Genomic DNA, 25,477 nt, shown 5'->3' with positions numbered 1-25,477 from the left:
GGGCCGTTTATCAAGAACTTAGAGTATGAACCACCAGCTTTTTTTTTTCCGCCCGATTCCTCCAATGGGATTTTCTCGCACCTTCTGCCGCTGACAACCCGCATTTTGATTGTGAAGAGTCGCTCCGTTGCTAAGGAAAACTTCATGCTAGTTGGCGGTGCCTCTACTGTTGGCAATGTGGGCGGCTCCTAAAGAAGCAGCGAAATCAAAAGATTGCCCAGCCGAGAAGTACCGTAACAAGCGATGGGTTAAGGTAGGTATTTTAAATGGGGCTTTTATGGTCGAAGTCCCTGTATTTTCTCGTCTCATCTAAAGATTCCCAACTGCTAAAGATCCCTAACCCTACCAATGCAACTTGCAAGAATACATTCCAAGGAAACACTGGAAGAAGAAAAAAAACAGTTTCCCCCAAACACATGCCAAAATATAACTTCGTCTTGTGTGTCAATTGTGCCCTTTCATGGACTGGGAGGAACTGCCTTGATCGCCTCCGGAGTGGATCCTGCAATGCACTCTCCAATGGGGCTGCCTTACAAGAATATCCAGAAACAAAAATGAGAATATATCATCAGAGGAAGAAGTAATAAGAAAAATCTTGGACTGTGCTGAGATGGACAAATTAACAAAAGAGATAAAAGAAAAGGAAGACACAGAGTATTATATAGTATGGAACAAGGTGTATGTCTGGTTGGAGATTAGAAATAATAGAGGAGAATAAATATGGAAAGGTCAAAAGTGAAAATATGTGTACACATGAAGGAAGAAAAATGTAAATAAGAAATAATGGGGCTATAAGGACAAATATTTAAAGAAGAATAAGGGGGAAATGTAAATATTAGATTACTGTTACATAATTGCTGTAAAAAAAAGGAGGTATATATATTGTGTGTGTTATGTGTTGCTTTGTTCTGTTTTGTCTTGTTGGTTAAAAATAAAAATTAAAAAAAAAGAATATCCAGAAACTTCAGCTAGTCCAAAATGCAGCAGGACAGGCAGTTATGGGTGCTGCTCAACATACAGTATCCTTAAGTTCCCAATATGTTTCCAAGTGCAATATGAAGTGCTGGTTCTCCCCTGTAAAACCTGACATAGAACATGAGTAGTAAACTGTGGGGCTGCCTCTTCCCAGTTATGTCTGCCTGCTCCATCAAATCTAGTAAGAGAGGCATGCTTGAAAGATGTGATCGAAAGTATGGGAAATGTCAGATTAACAGATTATAACAGAACAACAGAGTTGGAAGGGATCTTGGAGATCTTTTAATCCAGCAGCCCTCAACCTGGGCACCAGGGACCAGTTCTGTGGAGAGAGGCTTTTCCACAAACTGGAGGGATGTGGCTTTGCATGCTGTCTGCATCCTGCGAATGGGGCTTCCCTTGTTTGCATAGCCTGGTTGCTGGCATTCTGCGGCCTGGTGCTGGTCCATGGACTGGGGTTGGGGACCCCTGTTCTAATCTAAACCCCTGGTCAAGCAGCAGACCCTTAACATTTCAGACAAATGGTTGTTCAATCTTTTCTTAAAAACCTTCCGTGAGAGAGCACCGACAACTTGTGAAGGCAAGCTGTTCCACTGTTTAATTATTCTAATTAATTTCTCCTTATTTCTAGATTGGTTCTCTCCTTGATTAGTTTCCATCCATTGCTTATTGTTTTGCCTTCAGATGCTTTGGAAAATAGCTTGACCCCCTCTTCTTTGAGGCAGCCCCTTAGATATTGGAAGATATTCCTAATCCTTCTTTTCATTAAATTAAATACACCTGGTTTCTTGCAATTCTTCATATTATAGGCAGAAGCCATGAGAAAAAAATAGTCCATCAAATAACAGAGCCTAAGACATGAAAGGCTTTATATATGACAATCAGCACATTGAATTGCACCTGGTAGCCTGCTGGTGGTGGTAGAGTGGTTTTATATGGACATACCATCATCTGCTTGTACTGCCTTTTTCTGCACCAGTTAATTTCCAAATGGATTTTAAGGGCATGCTCAGGTAAAGTGATTTGCCAGAATCCAGATGAGAGGTGGATAATGCATGAATGATTGTGAATAGGGCCCTCAGTTCAGGAATGGGTACAACTGGTGCACAAGTTGGATTTGTATAAAGGCCATCCTGGCCACAGCTGTAACTCTCTCCTTAAACCGAAACAATGAATCCAAGAACTTCCCCAAATTGCGTATCAATTATATAGAGAGGTGTATTAATTGCAAAATCCCCAGAAATGGTAAGTTCATGAACCCAGATTTGAGTTTGAGTCTGTTGCCTCCATCCAGATCATCACAGATTCCAAGAACTAGGACTAAACTTTGACAATATTACTTGGTTGAATAGGGTCTGAGACAGAACCATAATCAGTTTACTGATTTTACCTAACCCCATACTGATGGATAACCTCACCTACGGGTCTAATATCACTGCAGCATCATTTCTCATAATCCCAAAGCCCATAGTTGGTCCAGAAGGATATCATGATTGAGAGATCAACCAGGACAGATGCATCATCAAAGATCATCAGTTAGTGCTGTTTCTGTACTATGTGATACCATGGGCATACACCCTATATTGAATGAACTTTAATCTGAATTAATGTAATGATGTTACATTGTTAGACATGCATTATGCCTGGAAGATGGAGATTTTTAAAGTTTTATTCTAAACAATTTTATTTTTTATGGATTGTACTAACATCAAATTTCAATGAAAGTTAGAATTATATCCATCTTTCCCAATTGTCTAGAATGTGATAATTGCTTTATGCTCACTTTCAAAAGTCTTATAATCTCTAATATATTTGTAATTGATATCTAAAATTTAAAATAACAAAGCTTATTGGTTGTTTCTTTTAATCATTATTCAAAGATTCTGAAGTAGCCCTGGTGTCTTTTCAGGACCTGATAATTTGTTCATGGATTTCATTAACAGTTTTCTTCACAAAGTGTTTCTAGTGATCATCAGTAGGCAATTTGTCATTTTTCTTTTCTCTTTGGATTATTTTAAAGGCATGTTGCTGTATGATTGCTGCATATAACTAAAGAGGCTGAGATCTTTATTTAATCAGAATTATAGCATTATTAGATTCATGTGTACTTTCTCTAATCTCTTTCATATACATTCAAAGAATATCAAAGTATTTCTGAACTGTATTACCACTATTATTCAATTCAGGATTGCTTTGACATTTTCTTATGTTGTGATTATTTTAGCAGCTGCTGAAAATGATAGGTACCATTTGTTGAGGAAAGATATTCAAGTTGTGAATCTTCATTATAAACCCTTTTTTATTGGTCTTAAATGGTTAGGACTGCCAAATTCACTGCATCATTAGCTTTGTTGAAAAAATAGTTTCAAGTGTAGAAGACAAAAGAGTTAGAAAGAAACCTCAAGAGAGCAGTGTCTGTGGAGATTCTCAGCCATCCAAGTCATGGTTGTCCCAAAGGTGCTTTTTCAGGAGGCAACTGGACTTCCTTGTTTTTCTTTGAAGATGTTTTTGCTTCTTATCCAAGAAGCTTCTTCAGCTCTGACTGGATGGTGGGGAATGGAAGGATTTATGTTCCTTGCAGACAGCTGGTCATTTGCATTATTTAGAGCAGGCTTTTCAACCTTTTCACAGATTGTACCACTTTTAGGACATGACAATATTTGAGTACTACCAGTGCTTAGCAAGGTGTCAAGAACTTGATGACTAAAAAAAAGGGGGGGATTTTGGGTTTTACTGATTAGATTCATTTGTTGTTATAGAAATGGCTAGTTTATAATATTATGGAAAAGTAAAAAGTTGAGGTTCAGTCTTAATGCTTCCTTCTACTGCAACAGAGGAAGTCTGTTCTTTTTTCCTTTCTCCCCCTCACTTTTTCCCCTTTTTTCCTCCCCACTGTGTTTTACTATTTGCTTTTATAGTTTTGTATTTTATTCTATAAACTAATAAAATATTACAAACTGTAGAAACAAAGGAAAAAAGTACCAGTTTTAATTTCTTCTGTGGCTGTTCCTTTGCTGAATCACTTTCCCTTTGCACTGACAAATGTATGATGAATTTATCCATATTTATTAATATGCACCGTTACCAGCTAGCTCAGGGGTCTTCAAACTTGGCATTTTTAAGACTTGTGGACTTCAACTCCCAGAATTCCTCAGTCATCATGACTGGTTGAAGAATTTTTGGAGTTGAAGTCCACAGGTTTAAAGTTGCTAAGTTTGTAGACCCATGAGCTAGCTAGTTGGCCTTTCTTCCTCTCTCCCTTCTGAGTGTAGTAAGAATGCACCACCACCCCAATCCCTTCCCTGTACCCTTAAAGACACAGGAATCAAGTGCAAAGCAAGAAAAGCTCATAAAATAAAGACACACATAAACTGTTTTTTTCTTTAAGCTGCCTCAAGCGTGTCACGTGTCACAATGTTGCAATCCAAGACTGAAAGGCTCCGGCAATTGCGAAAAGCTTTAGCTTTAAATTAAGTCTGTTTACCTTCAAACAAAACTTTCTAAAAGCCATAGACAGACTCAATTAAAGGGGGTAAAACTAATTACATTTGCTTTTTTCCTTTTCCTGCCCAAACCACCTCCTTTTATAGCCTCTCCTTTCCTCCCCCCTTTTTCTTCAGTTCACTTCCAGCTCTGAGCTGCTTCTGGAAGCGCCAATCAGCTGGAGCAATCAGCTGGAGCCCTGCAGGCTCCTGGGCTTCTGCGGAGCCTAGAAAGTCCTGCAGCTGCAGCTGCCTCTCCCTCAGGCTTGGGTAGCTTTGGCTCATTCCCCTCCCCCCACTACACTTCTCTAGGACAGTTGCATACCACCTGCCACGTGGCAAAGTACCACAGGTGGTACTTATGCCACCCATTGAAAAGTCCTGATTTAGAGAGTCGCAGAGGCCATTTGGAGGTTTACCTGTGTCCTCAGGGTCACCTGAGTAGTGCAAATGTGTGTACAGCCTTCTTGGCTGCAGGATGTTTTCTGCCCTGTGTCTCTTCACTGTTGAAGACAGGCGCAGGCTGGTTGGGTATGAGTCTAGACCAGGGGTAGGCAACCCAAAACACTCAAAGAGCCACTTGAACCCGTTTCCCACCAAAAACAAAACACCGGGAGCCGCAAAACCCTTTTGATATCTAAAATGAAGATAACACTGCATATATCCTTTTTTATCTTTATTATAGGTGTGTGTGTGTGTGTGAGAGAGAGAGAGAGAGAGAGAGAGTTTGTGTATGTGTGTGTGTGTGTATACACACACACACACACACATACACACACACACGTTAAAAATAAAAGTAAAAATATGACTCTTGGGAATATCCATACTATTAAAACAATGATCACCGAGAGAATGCTTTAAGAGAATAAAATTACATACACACACAGGTAAAAAAAGGATATATGCAGTGTTATCTTCATTTTAGATGTCAAAAGGGTCTCTCTCTCTGTGTCTCCCTCCCTCCCTCTCTGCCCTTGGTCTGCCACTCCTCTTCCCCCACTCTCTTTCTTTCTCTCTCTTTCCTCTCTCTCTTTCCCCCTCCCTCTCTCTCTCTCTTTCTCTCTCTCTCTTTCTTTCTCCCCCCCCATCTGCTGCTCACCTGGCAAGCTTCAAGTTGTTCTCCAACAATCTCAGGGGTAGGCAACCTCGTGTCTTTTATGACTCATGGACTTCAACTCCCAGAATTCCTGAGTCAGCCTAGCTGGGCTAGCTAGCTCTCTCCTGCCCTTCCTGCTTCCTGCAGAGACGCAGCAAAGGGAGGAGCTCCGCCCAGAAAGCTTTTCAGCTCCTCGGAGAACAATGTGAGTGCACTCTCTTTTACACATACACACACACACACACACACACACACACACACACACACACACACACACACACACACACACACACACACACACACAGAGAAGCAGGGAAGCGCAATTGCCTCTCTCTGTCTCTGTCTCTCTCTGCAAAGGCAGAGGAGGCTGGGAGCCACAAGGGAAGGCTCAAAGAGCCGCATGCGGCTCCGGAGCCGCAGGTTGCCGACCTGTGGTCTAGACAAATGGTTGTCCAATCTCTTCTTAAAAACTTCAGGTGTTGGAACACCCACAACTTCTAGAGGCAAGTTGTTCCACTAATTAATTGTTCTAATTGTCAGGAAACGTACTCCAAGTGTGGTCCCACCAAGGCATTACAAAACGGTACTAACACTTCATGTGATCTGGATTCTATCCCTCTGTTAATGCAACTTAGAATTACCTTGGCTTTTCTGGTGGCTGAAACACCTACTGGCTCATATTTAAGTGACTGTCCACTAGGTCTCCAAGATCCCTCTTGCAATTGCTGCTATTGAGTCAGCTTTCACCTATTCCAGTGGTGGCGAACTTATGGCACGGGTGCCAGAGGCGGCACTCAGAGCCCTGTCTGTGGGCACGTGCACCATCACCCCAGTCCTAGGCCTTCAGCTGGGTTTTATAAAACTTTTTCGCTTTAGGCCTCCTCCACTGTGTGCAAAAAAAAAAAAAAGGTTCAATCAGTCAATTTCAACTTCTTGCGGGAAAAAAAAATCTCGCAAAGTTGGAATTGATTGATTGAACTTTTTAGCCCCGTCAAGTCTGCCGTTACCATCGCAGCCATGCCCACCCAATGGGCCACACCCACCTGGCACTCGATGATGCATAAGTGGGTTTTGGGTTGCAGTTTGGGCACTCATTCTCTAAAAGATTCAGCATCACTGACCTATTCCATACCAGTTTTTCTTGTCTAAGTGTAAAATCTTACTTTTGTCACCAATGAATTTTGTTAGATAGGGCCCAGTGTTCAAGTCAGTCATGATCTTTCTGGATCTGGAGTCTATCTTCTGGGTGTTGTCTATTCCTGCCAGCTTGGTTTCATCTCCAAATCTGAAGGGTTCCGCTTCTATTCTCTCATCTAAATCATTTATGAAGATATTGAAACATACTGGCCTAAGACAGAACCTTGGGGTACCCCACTGCTTACTTCCCTCCGTGTAGATATAGTTCCATTAAGGACTACATTTTGAGTGAGGTTTGTCAGCCAGTTACAAATCCATCTGGTGATGATGCTGTCTATCCCACATTTTTCTAACTTACTAAAAAGTTGGTTGTGATATATTTTGTCAAATGCCTTAATGAAATCCAAGTATATATTTGGTACTATGTCCAAAGCATTTTGCTGGTCCACTAATTTAGTCACTTGTCAAAGAATGAAATAAGATTTGTTTGGCATGATCTGTTTTTGACAAACCTGTGCTGGCTACTGGTTATAACTTTCCTTTTTTTTTTTTTTGCACTGCTTTTTTGCCACCCCATAGTCATTTGATTTCACTGTTTGGATAAAGAAATATCTCTGAAACAATGACCCACAGAGCAGGGGTTAGCTAGCATATACATATCATTATACATTACATTACAGACAATAAAATTCCAAATTTAATAGTCTTAACCTGGTATGAGAGAAGATAATAATAATAATAATAATAATAATAATAATAATAATAATAATAATAATAATAAAAGTTGGAAGGGACCTTGCAGGTCATCTAGTCCAACCTCCTGCTCAGGCAGGAAACCCTATACTATTTCAGACAAGTGGCTGTCCAGCCTCTTCTTAAAAACTTCCAGTGTTGGAGCATTTACCACTTCTGGAGGCAGGTTGTTCCACTGGTTAATTGTTCTAACTGTCAGGAAATTTCTCCTGTTGCTTCTTGTCTTGCCTTCAGGTGCTTTGGAGAATAGCTTGACTCCCTCTCCTTTGTGGCAGCCCCTGAGATGTTGGAACATTGCTATCATATCCTCCTCGTCCTTCTCTTCATTAAACTAGACATACCCAATTCCAGCAACCATTCCTTATATGTTTTAGCCTCCAGACCTCTAATCATATTTGTTGCTCTTCTCTGTACTCTTTCTAGAGTCTCAACATCTTTTTTACATCGCGGTGACCAAAACTGGATGCAGTATTCCAAGTGTGGCCTTACCAAGACATTGTAAAGTGGTATTAATACTTCACGTGATCTTGGTTTTATCCCTCTGTTAATGCAGACTAGCACTGTGTTAGGCTCATATTTAAGTGATTGTCCACTAGGACTCCAAGATCCCTGTCACAGTTACTACTATTGAACAAGGTACCAACTATTATACCTGTACATTTGTTTTTTGTTGCCTAAATGTAGAGCCTTACTTTTTTCGCCACTGAATATTTTGTTAGATAGCGTCCAGTGTTCAAGTCTATCCAGATCCTCCTGTATCTTCTGGAGTGTTGGCTATTCCTGACAGTTTGGTGTTGTCTGCAAATTTGATGAGTTCCCCATCTATCCCCTCGTCCAAATCATTGATGAAGATATAATAATAATAATAATAATAGTAGTAGTAGTAGTAGTAGTAGTAGTAGTAGTAAAGTTGGAAGGGACCTTGGAGGTCATCTAGTCCAACCCCCTGCTCGGGCAGGAAACCCTACACCATTTCGGTTACTAAGACTTTAAAAAGACTTTGTTGCTTTAAAAGTTTTAACATTGGCATACATTATTATATATTTTGAAGTACATTTTGAAGGATTTTCACAGTGGTAGCATATATCAAGATAAGTAATAGTGAGGTTTTAAAATCCTAATTATCTTTATTTTTTATTTAGGCATTTGAGGCATGTGATGAAAACAACAAAGGATATTTAAGCCGAGAAGACTATAAAGTTGCTATAGTGATGCTTTTTGGCTATAAGCCCTCAAAGGTACCATTTATTTCTTATATTGAGGACTGGCTTATTCTTTCAATATCCTGAACACTAGACATTAAATAATCTCTATTAATATGAAGTTTTCAAAGAACATTTTTTCAGAATTATTTAAAAATTTAAAAGACTTGGTTCTTGCTATCTTTTTCAGATATTGCAGATAAGCTTCTCAATGCCCCTTGTTCTAAGCTTCAGCCTCCCAAAGCTACTGTGTTCCCCCGAAAATAAGCCCTATCCCGAAAATAAGCCCTAGCTTGATTTTTACACGTGTGCCCAATATAAGCCCTAGCCAAAAATAAGCCCTAGTTTTGGGGCGAGGCACACGCCTAAAAATCAAGCTAGGGCGGGGATGGGGGGATGGAGCTGCCCCATGTGCCCTGCACCCACTTACCTTAGGACCACTGGAGCCAATCCTCCCACGCCTCGACACGAGGCGCATTACGCTGATCATGCCACTGCCACTGCTCGCAGCCAGAGGCCACAAGGTTCGTTGTGCCAATCGTGCCACTGCTGCTGATCGCGGCAGGAGGCCATGTGGTGCATTGTGCCGATCGCACACTCATGATTGGTGCGACGAGCCTTGTGGCCTCCTGCCACTTGCAGCAGCACAGATGTGATTGGCATGATGTGCCACGTGGCCTCCTGCTGCTTGCAGTAGCAGTGGTGCGATTGGCATGACAAGCCACACGGCGTCCTGCAAGTGGCGACAACGACACAATCGGCAAGCGGCAGTAGCAGCATGGTGCGCCACAAGTGGCCACAGAAGAACTCAAGCAGCAGCACGATAGGTGTCAGGGCATGGAAGGCCTGGCTGCAGCGGTCCTAAGGTAAGCGTGTAAGATATCCCTCGGAAATAAGACCTGGTGCCTCTTTTGGAGGCAAAAAAGTATAAGACCGGGTCTTATTTTGGGAGAAGCATGGTAGTAGAATTCAGTAGGTGTACCCAGAGTAACCCTTGTTATAAATTTTTTAGTAGGAAGAGAACACAAACTGTATATAGCACCTCAAATAGTAAAGAGGCACTTTCCTGCCTCTCAAAGATGATGGAAGCAATCTGGTTTATAGATGAAAAGGATTGCTTCTGTATCAAAGGTACTTTTTTCAATTGGACTGTTTTTCTCGAGAAAGAAAAGGACAACTGATGAAGCTTCTTGGATGAGAAACAAAACGTCTTCTTCCTTCCTTAAGAAAAAACAGTCCAGTTGCCTTTTGAAAAAGCACCTTTGAGACAACTATGACCTGGATGACTTAGAACCTCCACAGACAGACTGCTTCTGTACTTTAAAATGCCATTTAGCTTTACTGCAATATCATCCATGGTAAATTCAGTTTTGTTTGGTTTTTATTCCACTGCTGTCACTATAAGTGTACAGGATTTTTCCTTCTGTGTTAAATGAAAAGATAGTTATGCTGACAAATGTTATAGTATTGAGTGCAAATATCAGTTGTCATGAGACAAATTGTGCTAAGAGAAGAATGTTCTTGCTGTGTGATTTGTACTCAGTCCTGTATATAAATTTAAAAGACTGAACATCTGATGGTTTCAGCCAATGGGGAAATGTCTTAGAATATTGTATAAGCATTTGTCTTTTACTGGACTGAAAATCCAATCTCAAGCTAGGTTATTTTCAATTACATTGACTAGAAAAAGCTGATTAAATACTAATATTGGGATTTCCAACTGAATCCTAGTATTGTGTCATTCATGAGCTGAGAGCTGGTTTGGAGGACTATTGAGATTGAAAGCGCAACTCATGGAGGAAAAAAAAAAGCAGAAATCACTCCCAGATTAAAAAAAAAATCAGTGAGAAGCACTGTGGTTTGGGACTAATGTAAGGTGGATCAGAATTCTGAGGAGGTAATGCCAAAAGCTTCTGGTGTAACAGATCTGAACAAATCAGATCTTCACTTAATGATAATTAATCCAATAAAAATAGGAGTAGCAAGTAGAGTTTTCATTTGTATCAAAAATGATGCTAGAAGAGAATGCTGAACTTGACAAAATTGGTTTTAATTTTCATTTAATATTTATTTATTTAATATTTGTATTGTTTTAATTCACCTTAAACATGGAACTATGTTTTGCCATTCCTGAGCCTATGTTGTTCTACTGTACAGTCTGATTTCCCACTGCCACTTTTGAGTTATTTATTTGATTTATATAGCCACCCATATTGCCCAGGCAGTCATCTCATGTCAGCATACTTCATTATTGAACAATAATAACTCAGCAATACACATAATAAAACAAAAACACAACAGAGAAGTAGATAGGCATAAAGGAAATGTCATCCAGCAGGTCATATCACCCACAGATCCAATTATTTAGGGAAAAAAAGTCTTTAATGTCTTTTGAAAGATCAGCAGGTTGGGGCCAGACAAATCCAAAATTGTTGTTCCAGAGGACAGGAGCAGCAACAGAGAAGGCACATCTCATAGGTTCTACCTTAGTAATAGAACCCAGAGGAAAAATATAAGCTATTGTATACTGTTGATGTAATAGCAAATCGATTGCCAGCAAAATTATAAATCATGTTCAGTGACATTTAGTAATGTTGCTAGTACTGCATGAGGAATTTGAATGATAGATTATATGTGAATTAATGTAGTTTGATTCTTATGTTGTTTTTGGTTTAGCACAGTGGGGGCTGCAATGTCATCACAGGATATCTGCAGAAGCTTGGAGAAATGTTATGATTTAAATCTTGAGTTAAGTCTTGGTGGTCTGTGGCCATGCCCAAAAGATATTTAAAGGGGGTCTGTGATGAAGAAAAGATTGAGAACAACTGGTTTAGCATATTATGCTAATCCAAACATTAACACCCGATTTTTTAACCCACATTTAACAAATGCAATTAAAACAACTTGATTTAATATGTTGAATTGGCATTTATTTGGTCAAAGCAATCTTAGGTTCACTTCATTTCAGTGGATGCATTGAGCCTAGAAAAGTCTTGAAGTTTTCATTTTAATTGTAAAGTTACCAGATTACGTCTTGAGAAAAGCAATTTTAATTTTGATATTGATTCTCTTAATCTATTCTTTAGCATAAGTTACTGGAGATATTGTTACCAGTGTTACTACCCAATTAAGTATTTTCAAATTTTATTAATTTTGGTTTTATAAATTTAAGTGTTTGACTTTTCAGTTAGAATCTATGAGAGGTTAAGGTTTATAAACATTGATTGATCTTGCTCTTAATGTTGAGTTCGCACAGGATGATTATGGGGAAAACAAGAAGTAGATCAAAAATAAAATGGAATAAAAAAATTAATTAGATAATTATGTATTTATCCTAATCTGAAGAATTAGTTTATGTGTGAGCATTTAAGGGATCTTTTGTTCATAATACTTTTTTTCTATTTTAGATGGAAGCGGATTCAGCTATGGCCTCTACGAAACAAAATCCATTTGGTATTATATAAGCATGAAAATCTATTATTATGCACTGATGATAAGAGCTTAATCAAAAACTACAGGGTTTGAAAAGTTGATGTAGTTATTTTGTTAAATATTAGAGATATTTTGGACATCAACTTGCAAATATTCATTTTGATTATTTTTAGTTGTGATAGTTTACATTAAAAATATGGAAGATGGGGAAATTGCATATACGTAGTGCAATTATTGCTTCAGAATATGAGCCAAACCTAATATGGTTTAGCATCAAGAATTCTTTTCTTTATGCTCCCGCTGTATTTCCCAGATCTGCTCAAGATTATTTCCCAGTGTCCTGAGCGAACTGGAAAGATAGAAGTGAATATCCATTGTAAAACCTGGAAACTGGAAACCTATTTGTAAATATGACATTTCTGTAAATTAATTGTGGGAGTAACATTGCTTACAGTTCAGTGAAATAATAATATGTGATGGTTCTAATTGGCCGAAATAATATAATATGGAAACAAAACAAATGGGTTTGGTTCAGGATTTTCAGATGGATAGATGGTTAACAATTCAGTTCATATTTCTTGGGTGCTGCAAAATATATTTGTGACTTTGTATTTTTATACTGATTTTATTAAAATGTCCACTAACCCACATTTTATTCAGTTAAAGCTAATTTTTATATTTTATTTTTTAATTAAACATTCTTACTAACTTTCACTTTCAGATTATTACAGGATTTTTGTGTCCCATTTTTCTTCTAACATATACCAGAGGGCACTTAAGTTATCTAGAAGGGAAGTGAGAACTTGTAGTAACAACTTGGAGTCATATGTTCTTATCATCAGAAAAAGGAATCATTTTTCTTCTTTATGGTTAATTGTAATTACTAATTTTGATTTGATCAGAAACCTTGCTACAATGTAGTCATGAGTAGTCTATTAATTTTTATAAGAACATTTTAGTTTAAATTAATATTCATTATATACTTGCATATTTTGTAATAAAGTTAGTTTGCATTGCTATTATACATAGGTGTCTGATAAATGATATTCTCTAGCAAATATTTGAAACTTATTTTGAAAAAGCTACACATGGTCAATATAGTAGTACTTAGTTTATCTAAATTTATATACATATATATTTATATTTATAAACCCTGTGATGCATTAATCCTGTATACACAATTGGGAATAAGTTGCAATGAACTTCAGAGTCGCCTGGACTGCAAGATAGGCAGCAAATAAACTGAATAAATAAATAAAGTAAAAAACTCATGTAGAAGATTACATAGACTGTACTGTCATGCTTGAATTTTATTTGTTGGAAGAATAATTATTTACTTCTATTGACTAAATGACTAATCCTATTTTTTTTAGGATTATCACTTGAAGATTTTTTAAATCTTATGACTACAAAGAAAGTTGCACACTTTTACCATAGTGAAATAAGACGGATATTCATGTCTTTTGACAGACAATGTAAGTTTTCCCCTAGTGTGGAATAACTTTATTTGAATATTTTATTGATAAAATGTTTTGTTATTATATTTTAATTATATCCTTTTTTCTGGCCAGCTTGGGGCAGGATAAAAATCTTTCTCTTCCTGTCATCAATATCATTATAGGGCAATTATTTAAGGCAAATTTAATTCTGGACTTGTTTGGGTGGGATTTGAAGCACCTAACAGGTAATTCATTCAGAGTTACAATGCATGGAACAAGGGCGATTTATGACAGGTCCTTGTATTTGCGACAGTCACAACATCCCCTTGGTCACCTGATTCTGATTTGGGCACTGGGTAAGTGGTTTGCAATTATAACATCACAGCATACCACAGTCCCAAGATCATCATTTGCAACTTTCACTGCCTTCTGACAAGTACAGTCAATGGAGAAAATGGTAAGAGATCGCAAATGGTGATACTGTGATTGCGCGGGATTCACCTAACAATAGCTACTGAGACTACTGCAACTGTTGTTATGTTGGCATGACTTTACAACCACAGTGCTTAGCCACAATTGCCACCTTTTAGCAAGGACTAGTTGTACTATCTTGTGGACAGATTGGACATCATTCTCCCCAGTTTGATTTTTTGAACTCTACATTTGCCTTTAGTTAATGAACCAGATGCTTCCGAGTTTACCAAGGTTAGAAATAATATTATCCAATTAAAATGTAAAATCAGAAGGACTGTGAGAGCACCTTTTCTTGATTAACACGTTTTATTAAAAGGCACAAGCTTACATTATCTTTTCCAAAACATTGTGAAGCTCTTCATTTCTGTGGATTAACAATTTCAGTTTTCAATCTTGGCTTGTGAATGTACATCTAAGTATAAGAATCTTTCAAGCTGTATCCCCTTTTCTGTTTTATTTTTCAACAAGGTAAAGGGTTTTTATCTTTTGAAGATTTCAAAAAAGCTTTCAGTATTGTTGCGCCAAAGTTATCAGAAAGGATCATTGTTGAAGCATTCAGGTAGGATGAATTGAATTATTTGAGATGCTCTAAAAAAGTGCATGGTTTGGTTTGGTCTATTGCAGGCATTGTATAGTACAGTGGTTCTCAACCTGTGGGTCGGGACCCCATTTGGGGTCAAACGACCATTTCACGGGGGTCGCCAAACAAGGCTGTCCGCCATTTTTTTCCCCTTTTCTTTGGCCACGCCCCTGGCACCCGGTGATGTATAAGTGGTTGGGGGTCACCACAACATGGGGAACTGTATTATGGGGTCACGGCATTAGAAAGGTTGAGAACCACTGGTATAGTACCTTACAAAATAGTCAGCTCCCTGTATTCTGTCCCTGCTGTCTTCCCCAGCATGCACTAATTAATTATACTTGCTTGTACTTTGCCCTCCTCCCTTATTTTCTCTATTACCCTATTACAAATAGTTTCCAAAGAGATTAAGAAGATGGTGGGTGCAAGAAGTGGAGTCAAGTCATTTGGCAAAGGGTAATGGGTGGATGGGGGACTTTGAGAATGCTGCAGAAGATGTCTGACAAGCTGTTGCTGCAGTAACTTCAAAATCCATGCAATGCTTTCAACAACATTTCATATACTTCCTCTCTCCTGATAGATAATCTTTTTGCAGATTTTATTCCACCCTGATTTAAAAACACAAAGAAGTTATGGGTGGAGTTAGGTATCTGTTTTTCTTGTACTATATAGGTGGTGAGAAGGGAGGGATTCCTTGTTTTAATTCATTCTTCAGAATTCAAATGAGTTGGGCAGTTCACCAGACTCACACAAGGCAGAGCTGGCTACTTAGAAGCTAATGGTTCAATTATAAAATTATTCAGTGGCCTTTCCACAGCCTTACTATTTGAAATTCTCTATTTCAGTTTTATGTAATCTGTAGCATGTTTTGTCAAATCACAGTGTTTCTTTAAACAACTTTCTGGTAACAATTATTTGTTTAATTTCATTCAAGAACAGCAGGGTTCTTGATGATGTGTATAGGTAAACGTAAGTTTTAATATGTACATTAACAGTTCATGTGGAACAGCAAAATGGACTTAAATTAACAATATATCTGCTGAGCCATTTGGTGGTGCTAAATAGCTTTTTAAAGTGAATCAGTGAAATAAATGTAAATTACTTCACAATGCAGTACTTATCTTAGATTTTTTTTCTTCAGTATGATGCTGCTTTTTAAAATAAATTCTTAATTTTTTCATATTAACAATGACATTAACAATAACATAGTATATAGGTAATAATACGTCTTGTGAGAAGTGTATCTTAGTTATTTTCCATAGATCATCAAATGTATTTAATCATTATAAAAATGTCAATTCACTTCAGATTTCTTTTAGTCTACCTTTTGAGGATGAGAATCCTCAAGGAGAAAACAACTCGAGAAGTTTGAGAAATTTTGAAAAGTGAGATTATAAAAGCCCAGTCTAGCACAATACCAGTGAAGAAGAAAAATAACTGCTCTCAAAAGAAACCAGTATGGCTGCATAAAGAACTCTCTGATAAATTGAAAAACAAAAGATGCAAAAATGAAGTGAGGAAAGCTAAGGCTCAAAATGTACTAAGGCTTGAAACAAAAGTAAAAAATAACAAAAAAAACCCTTCTTTCAACATATAAAAAACAAGGAAAAAGTCAAGGAAACGATTGGTCCATTAGTGGGAGAAAGTGGAAAGAAGGTGACAAGCAACAGGGAGAAAACAGAACTACTTAACTCATTTTTTGCATCTGTCTTTACACAAAGGGAAAAAACAGACCAACCTATCAAAAACAGTACCATAAAAAACAGATTAGAAACACAAGTTAAAATAGGCAAGAAAATGGTAAGTGGGTACCTGTCCACCCTAGACAAGTTCAAATCACTAGGACCAGATGGAAGGAACTGGCAGATGTGGTGAATTCAGTGGTGAAAAAAGTAAGGTTCTACATTTAGGCAAGAAAAATCAAATGTACAGTATAGTATAAGTAGTACTTGCTCAATAGTAGTAACTGTGAGAGGGATCTTGGAGTCTTAGTGGACAATCATTTAAATATGAGTCAGCAGTGTGCTGCAGTTGCTAAAAAAAACCAACACAGTTGTAGGCTGCATTAACAGAGGGATAGAATCAAGATCACATGAAGTGTTAATACCACTTTATAATGCCTTGGTAGGGCCACACTTGGAATACTGCATCCAGTATTGGTCACTATGATGTTAAAAAGATGTTGAGAATCTAGAAAGAGTACAGAGAAGAGCAACAAAGATGATCAGGGGACTGGAGGCTAAAACATATAAAGAACGGTTGCTGGAATTGGGTATGTCAGGTTTAATGAAAAGAAGAACGAGGGGTGACATGATAGCAGTGTTCCAATATCTCAGGGGTTGCCGCAAAGAAGAGGGAGTCAAGCTATTCTCCAGAACACCTGAGGGCAGGTCAAGAAACAATGGATGGAAACTAATCAAGGAGAGAAGCAACCTAGAACTAAGAAATTTCCTGACAGTGACAGCAATTAATAAGTGGAACAACTTGCCTCCAAAAGTTGTGAATGCTCCAACACTGGAAGTTTTTAAGAAGAGATTGGACAACAATTTGTCTGAAAGTTATAGGAATTCCTGCCTAAGCAGGGGGTTGGACTAGAAGACCTTCAAGGTCCCTTCCAACTTTGTTATTCTGTTCCATTCTGTTCTGTTCTATATAGGTTCTAAACATATATAAAAACTGTCACTACAAAATAAAGCAAAAACCACAACACTGGAATGGTATACAAATACCAAACTCTTTAACTTTCTTTAACTGACAGAGTTCATAATATACTTTGGTGTTTCAATACCTGCTTGCTGGTCTCAAATAGTCATAATGACTTTGCAAACAAAAGATTCTAGTGATCTAGTGATCTGTTCATGCATTATTTCTTCTGTGAGGAATAACTGAAATCAGTGAGGTGGGTCTTACAAGCATGGAAACTTTGCATTGTTCTAGCAAAATCCACAGTTGCTGCAGGTTTCAATATACATTCCTGCTCAAGTTTGTATAATCAGTTTATTGCAAATAGCATTATGAACTCAAATGTACCTTTGATCTGTGTTCATGGCTTTTGAGCTATTTGAATTCATGGAATTCACTGGATGGCTCATACCTCGACTGCTATTTTGTCTAAATGAAAATTAATTTTTGTATATTTCCAAGAAGTTGTGATGCACTTTCCTCACCTCTGGTCCATGAAATAAGGATAATTCCTACATAGCCATAAATTTTTCCAGTGGATAAGAAATAGGCTGCAAGAAGTTGTATTTCTCCAAGCTATTTACAGGTAGTCCTTATTACTGACTGCTCATTCAGTGATCATTCGAAGTCACAGTAAAAGTCGCACTAAAAAGGCTGGTCTTTAAGCTTGTGGCTCTTGCAGTATCTCTGCGGTCATTGCATCATGATTTGGGTGTTTGGCAACAGGCATGCATTTACAATAATCACAACATCTTGTGCTCACCCAAAGATGCTTTTTTATGAGGCAACTGGACTTTCTTGTTTTTTTTTGGAAGATATTTCACTTCTCATCCAAGAAGCTTCTTCAGCTCTGACTGGATGGTGGGGAATGGAAGGAATTCCATTCCTCACCATCCAGTCAGAACTGAAGAAGATTCTTGGATGAGAAATGAAACGTCTTCAAAGAAAAACAAGAAAGTCCAGTTGCCTCATGAAAAAGCATCTTTGGGACAACTATGACCTGAATAATTGAGAATCTCCATAGACATCTTGTGACTAACATTTGTGACCTTCACAGTCAACAAACACAGTCAAGAGGGATGCTGGCAGGAAGTTGGAAATCGTGGTCCTGTGACATTGCACGTAAGAACTGCAGTGAACTATTTAACAACCGCAACTGGAACTGATGCCTTAAGACAAGTCATTTGATGTTTCACTTTATAACCATGTTGCTTAATTACAGAATTGCCTGTCCCAATTGCTACTTCCTTCCCTTTGGCTAGCTTACAATAAATGCCAAGATACCTTTCCGATTAGCATCTTTCTTCTCTTTGTGTTTGCCATAAGACATAAGTGGAGAGGATTAGTAGCAATATATAAATATTTGATTTCTGTTCTTTATTTTAGTAATCGTAAGTATCTTGATTCCTGTAAAGAGCCAAGATTTTATTCCTAATAATATTTGCAAACTAGAGCCAAACGTTTTTAGATGTAAGAGTGCCGTGCAAATGAGGGATGGAGTTAGTTAAGCTGCACATAAACAAGCGGCTGGAATCTGCACATTTGTGTCCTTGTTCTCAGGTAGATACAATGGCACTGGCTTCTGCCCCTCTTCTGCTCAATGGCAGATATGCCTATGCATCTTCTAAGTAATGGTTCTCAACCTTTTCTTCACCATGGATCTCCTTTAAATACCTTTTGTGGCCATGGACCATGGCCACTGACCATCAAGACTTAACTCAAGATTTAAACCATAACATTTATTCAGACCTTTGCAGACCCCTCCCCCCGTGAAAACATCATGGCTCCTCAGGGGTCCACAGACCACAGATTGAGAACCACTGTCCTTTGCAGCTCAACAAAAATATATGTATTGAAAACTAGGAAGAGCTCTTTCTCCTATACATCAAAGATTTCTTCCACTGTTATCACATCGAATAAGCTAGCCTAAGCAATTCCATTCTAAATATAGCAGCAAGGTATGCGTACTTACCTGGAAAAAGAAACCATTACACTCAATAGGAATTTGTGTGGAGTAAGCATCCATGGTTTTATGCTTGATGAGCCCAGCGCAAATGTCCTGTCTTCCTATTTCATCCTTCAGTTCATCTCTAGTGTTTTTTCTTTTTTCCTAATTCAGCTTCCTTTTCATAACAACTCATTATGTTCTTTTCTTTACTTTCTTCTTTTAATAAAAGATAGTGTGTTTGTGTGTATGTATATATAAATGTTTGTATGTGTACTGTGTGTATTGTGTGTATGTGTGTGTACACACAAAAACATATGTGAATATGCTGAGCAGTGTATAATTTTTACATATGATAGGCAATTAATTTAAATATTGTCTGCCAATATTTTACAAAAAAATTACATATTTAAATTAAGATTAATATTTTCCTGGTCTTTCCTTTTTTCAGAGAACTCTCTTGCATGTGTGTCTGGGTGACAGACAGATACACACAAACATATGAGTATGTTTCTTATAGATACTTATTGGGGCAATGGGGGTAATCTCTAGGATTGATTTCAGCTGGAAGATAGCAATACTAAATTGACAAAATAGGAAAACTGGGCATTATGCTTATGTGTATATCAGCACGTATAGCTGGTTACTCAACAGGAAAAACTGAGTTTAAGAAAATCTTCTTTAAAAACCAGTAGTATTGTCTGGGACGCTACGGTTCCTCTCCATGGCTGGTTTTCTTTGTTACCTTCTGGGAGGAGCTTCACAGTATCTGAAGCAGAACAACTAGATTCTGTAATACTGTATATATACATATATACATATATGTATATATGTATGTATTTTCTTTTGAGAGCAAGTATCAGAATTACATTTTTTAATGTGTGCCAGTGTATTCACACTGTGTTCAAAGAAAAAAGTGACAATAAAAATTATCTTATCTTAAAAAAAGAAAACACATACAATTCTATCTTAAAGTTCTTTTTTTAAAACCAGTGTTAAAATTAAGACTCTCTTTTCAGTAAATAACATTTGTAGAAGCAGATTTTCGGAGATTGTATTACTATTCCTTTTTTAATTCATTAAAGTAAACTTTTGTTTTGGCATTCATGATGAATAATGAACTTGCAGTGATGATGTTATTTAGTTTGGGTAATGAAGTATCTGCAAGAAAACAACCAAGCTCAAAGAGCACCAAGGACCCCTTGTTAATGAACTTCTCTTCTTTAAAAACTATGTACTTGGGTACTTTGTAAGAGACTAAGCCTCACCACATAGCAATTCCTACGTCTGCTGCATATTCCATGAAGCAAATGCAGATTATTAGCTATTTGCTGCTTTTGTGGGGATTTTTGATCAGGATATGCAAGATAATATTTGAACAGAAGCTATCTTGTTTCTCATTTTAAGTTGATTATGCTTAGATGAATAGGATCACACACTGAAGGCACATTGTCTTTATCTGTTCCTGTTCAAAATTATCTGAAATTATATAAAAATATGAAAATAATTAGATTTTGTGTGGATACTTTCAGCCATAGATGCTGTCTATGAAATTTTTATTTAGACATATACTGCAGAGTGAATATGAAACATTAATCTTCCTATGGCTAGTTGCCATGGGAACATGGTACACAGTGCAATTCATTCCAGTTCTGGTGATTTCTGCAGTAGTAGCTTTTCGACGATTTTCTTTCTTAAGCAATATTCGCATGGCTTAATCTTTGCAAAATAATCTCTAATGGCTTACATATTTTACCTATGTGCTGGTTTATCCCTTATTATTTTAATTTAATTTTAAAGTATTTCATAATTGCTACATTTTGTACTTAATCCTGTAGAATTGAAATGTATTTTATTAGGCCAAAGTTCATCTGTGTCCCAAATAAATAAGATATTCTCATTCCTTACTACGAAAATAATTATTTGTTGCTGCAGAATGGTAGCTCACATTAATTTTTAGAATTCCAGGAAAAAAGACTTCCTCTTTCCCTATTTCTGTAAGGAAGTACATCAGACAAGAAGCTGGGAAACAGGGAAGTTTCTTCTGCTTTTTTTCTGGAAAACAAATATAAGTGGGGGGGGGAATTAAATATATCAAGTCAATTTTCAAACCATTTATTAATTTTATTTAATGTTATTGCGATGTGTACTGTGCATTCAGTGCAAACTGCAATGTATGTAATTTATTCACACCATTAGAATGCTTCGTATCTTGTTAAAATATTAAATATGATTTTAGTCATTACCAATTACATTAACTGAATTTCCTTTTAGTTATTTTCAAAGCTTTATTTTGGCGTTCCTTTATGTTTCCAAATTTTTGAGTCAAAAGTAGATGTGCTGTCTTCTATATAAACAGTCAAAAGCAGATAAGCTTCTCCCCCCATACCCCAGAATTAGGTATTGAGTCTTTTGTCCTTTGGTGTATGTGACTGAAATGATCTTGGTTTTTCAGTAGACAGTGGTACTGCATTGCACGTCCTCCTCTGTATCAGAATGATTGTGGCCTAATATTCTAGAAAAAAGCCTTCCTATTACAAGTTGCCCAGGGTTTATCCAGATATCTTTTATTCAAAATAAAAGAGCATTTTAAAGTTCAAGAATTCATTGAAAAGGACAAAATGTAAAGAATAACAAATAAAAATCAGAACTATTCAACTCCCATTTGTCCTATTTTGTTCCAACAAGAAGGCACTGTTACACATAACTGCAAAGAACTTGAGATTGATAAAACATGGTCAGGGACTGCCTGTATATTTTGAATGAATTGATTGGTTGATTGATTGATTGACTGATTGTTTGACTGTGCCACCAAATCAGTGTTGACTCTGACCACAATAGATAAACTTTCTTTATGACTCTGTACCTAATATTGTTCTTAAGGTCTTCCAATTATTCACATATCACAACTGCAACGGAGTAATCCATCTGTCTGCTGATCGACTTCTTTTCTTCCTCCTTTCCCATCATTATAGACTTTTCTAGAGTCCTAGAAATTTGTATAATTTCGTAATTCATCTCCATTGCCGTGAATTTTTACTAACGTTTCATCACTGCAGTATCCCAACCATATTGGTATTTGTTTATTCGCGAGTACTATTTTCACTCCAAAATTAATACTTGGAGAATAGAGAAGAAATGTTTTATTAGTAAATGTTAATGTTAAAAGTAAAGGTGTGATGTCAAGGTCAGCATTAAGGTGAGGTGTGCAAGAAATTGCTTTTGATATTAATCTATGTAGATGTTGTTGTTATAATATAGTTTGAAAAACAAAGACCGCAGGTAGTTTCATTAGCTAACTGGTTTATAAGGTTAAGAACTCATGAACAAATGAATGTTTGGACTGGCCAATTTAATGGACAAGTTCTGTCTTCTGTAAACCAGTTTGATCAGTGAAGTTGCAGAGTGTATTTATTTCCAAAGGACTTTTCTGAGGGAAGCAATTGCTAAAATTAGGGAGATGGTATTACAGATGCTCAGCAGTTACCTCAAAAAGGGTATAATCCAGAAGAGCTACATTATACAGCAAGTATGGAGTATATACAAGAACAAATATTTTGGACAACGCTTTAAATGTCAAGCTAAACGAGCAGTTGTCAGAACTATGTGATGGCTGAGTTGCACTGCAAGCCAAGCTTTTGTCCAGATAAGAAAACACTTATTTGTGAAAATACTTGAATATAAATATTCAAAGAGCACTTCAGGTTCTTTTTTTATAGTATCAAGTAGTTTTATATTTTGTGGTGGCATTTATATTAATTATTGGTATATTGGTCAAAATATCTTTAAACAGCATTAAAAAAGATAGAAAGTAAAAAAATGAAATAAAATGGTACATATAGGAAATAAGAAGTATGTGAGATATGTCTAAGATATATTCATTTATCTTAGTCTTATGCATGTTTCTTAGCAACAGGCAGTAAAAATATGAATTAAGAACTAAAAAGTAATTCAAAAAATGAACTGTGTGTTAATATGTCCGTAACTAGCACGTTAAAAGTAGAGGTATGATATTAAAAAACTTTCCAAAAAAGAAACCAAAATTTTCTTGTTATTTTGCATCCTATTATCCATGAGATGGAGGAGTTGATTTTTATATACTCTGGCTTCCATAATCCAGAAGGAGTTTGGTAGCATCTTTTAAGACTAGCTTTGTTATTTAAGAGGTGGAGGTTCATTCTTTCAGCTTGTGGGTTGGTTTCCAAGCGTTTTGTTACCCGGCTAGGTAACATTTTCAGTGGAGTTTAGGGGATGTCAGTATTATTCTGTTTATAAGGGCTTCAGGTGGTCAGTAGGTCTTGTGATGGTGAGGTCACGTCAGGTGAGGGTCCCATCAGGTCAGGGTCATGTGATGGGTCAGGTGTGTCAAATGAGGATCTTGTGATGGGTCAGGTGTTGGTCACCAGCGATACTAGTGTTATTTAAGGCATAAACTTTGGGGAACTATAGCTGTAGCTGGATAAGACCATATTATATGAGTTAAAGAGTTTTCACGTTTCTTATAGCACCAGCACAAAAATAAATCTAAAGTGCAGTCTTTTAAAAATAAACATGAATATTTTCTGATGAATTATTTTCTTATTTAAATCATAAGAAGAATATTTAGATGAGCCGAGGTGGTGCAGTGGTTAGAATGCAGTAGTTCAGCTACTTCTATTGATAGCTGGCTTCCAGCAGTTTGGCAGTTCGATTCTCACTGGCTCAAGGTTGACTCAGCCTTCCATCTTTCCGAGGTCAGTAAAACGAGTCCCAGATTGTTGGGGGCAATCGGCTGATTCTGTAAAGCACTGTGAAGTGGTATATAAGTCTGCTATTGTATTGCTATTTTATCATTTTAACCCTTTGACTCATTGATCTCCAAAACCACATCTTCCAATTCTACATGCTAAAATTTAGTTATATAACTAATTCTAACTTTCATTTATTTTTTAAAATTTCTTATAAAACTGGATTTGTTTCAGTTCAAACAATGCTCTGCTAAAACATTCAGGCCAAACTGTTTAGTACCTGTTGAGTTGTCACACAGCTAAATGAATGTTATAGTTAAATCATTTTAAATAGCAATCTCTCAAAGTCTGTACAACAGTCAATTAGCTTGTTTAAAGTATTCATCCCTTATTTTACCGAAACATTTCAACCCAATAGATATTTTCCACTATTTTCAAATATGGCTTGTTCATATTGGTTTAGCATATGATTTGGGATTAAAACATAATTGCCTTCATATTAAAGGCTGGAGATGAAAATTCTTTTCTAATGTTTCTGAACTGCAAAACCTACTAAGATAAGTATTATTTACTTAAACTCTAAGAGGAATTCCCATATAAAGTCTTGTCCTAGAAAAAAACACACATGTTAAAATAAAAGCCCAGTGATACAATTGAAATTTGGTAGGTTAAATCATCATAAAAAAGTCTCAGCTTGGCCAAAGATATTTGAGGGACTTTAGTTTGCCACTGAAAAAAAATCCTCATTAATTTATCTATCCATGTAGAATATTTAATAGGGCGTAACACAAGAATCCTTCTTAAAGTATATATTAATCTTGCCCTAGAGATTTAGTAGATGTTTAGCAATCCATTTATGTCTACTGAAATTGCCTGTATATATTTAAATATATTTAACATATTATGATTTACTTCAAGAATAACATAAACCTGAATCTATCCATGCAGTATTAGTAATCATAATCCCTTTTTTTGTCTATAGATACAGTGGATCCCAAAGGCAGCCATTTAGACTTATTCTAGTTAGTGGAATAGTAAGAATATAAATCATATTATGTAACATCAATAAGCTGTAGTAATGACATTACATTCAAGGATAGTCATCTCATCAGCATACAAGACACAGGAGGACAAACCCTTCAGGACAAGATTTGGCAGTCCATCTGCATTTAAAAGAAAAAGGCCACTCTTGAAGAAAAGCAAAGTCCACATTTTGGACAGAGAGGACCACTGGTTTGAAAGAAGGGTCAAACAAGCCATCTATGTCAAAACTGAACAGCCCTCTCTCAATAGAGAGGAAGGGATACAGCATCATCTATCTCCAGTCCAAGAAGGCTCCACACCCATTTGTACCACTCAAGGTGACCTTGAGGACACAGATAAACGTCCAAGTGGCCTCAGCAACTCTCTAAAAGAATGCTAATGACCAGCTGTTTGCAAGGCATATAAATCCTTCCATTCCCCACCATCCAGTCAGAGCTGAAGAAGCTTCTTGGATGAGAAGTAAAACGTCTTCAAAGAAAAATAAGAAAGTCCAATTGCCTCTTGAAAAA

General features: G+C 37.0%; 1 protein-coding gene across 2 annotated transcripts; it reads left to right on the top strand.

The window, feature by feature from the left end:
* The first annotated feature begins 38 nt into the window (after positions 1–38).
* On the top strand, positions 39–25,175 carry EFCAB11 (EF-hand calcium binding domain 11). Of its 2 annotated transcripts, none has more exons than XM_039346929.1 (6): positions 39–253; positions 8,586–8,681; positions 12,053–12,098; positions 13,451–13,552; positions 14,459–14,549; positions 24,907–25,175. In XM_039346929.1, exons 1-6 carry the CDS (start codon positions 176–178, stop codon positions 24,968–24,970), a joined length of 477 nt encoding a protein of 158 aa, XP_039202863.1. In that variant the 5' UTR covers positions 39–175; the 3' UTR covers positions 24,971–25,175. The 2 variants fall into 2 exon arrangements, with proteins under 2 accessions (XP_039202863.1, XP_039202862.1); XM_039346928.1 differs by lacking the exon at positions 24,907–25,175 and adding an exon at positions 18,310–18,540.
* Positions 25,176–25,477: the final 302 nt, after the last annotated feature.

The sequence above is a fragment of the Crotalus tigris genome, unplaced genomic scaffold, assembly GCF_016545835.1.
Source record: "Crotalus tigris isolate CLP2741 ecotype Arizona unplaced genomic scaffold, ASM1654583v1 scf7180000018040.1558517, whole genome shotgun sequence".
NCBI lineage: Eukaryota > Metazoa > Chordata > Lepidosauria > Squamata > Viperidae > Crotalus > Crotalus tigris.
Note: the sequence above shows the minus strand (reverse complement) of the source record. Positions and strands in the feature narration are given on the sequence as shown.

Excerpts from the sequence above, each read along its gene's own strand:
- EFCAB11 (XM_039346928.1), top strand. The coding sequence starts at position 176 with ATGTGGGCGGCTCCTAAAGAAGCAGCGAAATCAAAAGATTGCCCAGCC. Across the intron at positions 8,682-12,052 it reads TTGGCTATAAGCCCTCAAAG|ATGGAAGCGGATTCAGCTAT; the intron begins GTACCATTTATT and ends TTTCTATTTTAG. Across the intron at positions 12,099-13,450 it reads TACGAAACAAAATCCATTTG|GATTATCACTTGAAGATTTT; the intron begins GTATTATATAAG and ends TATTTTTTTTAG.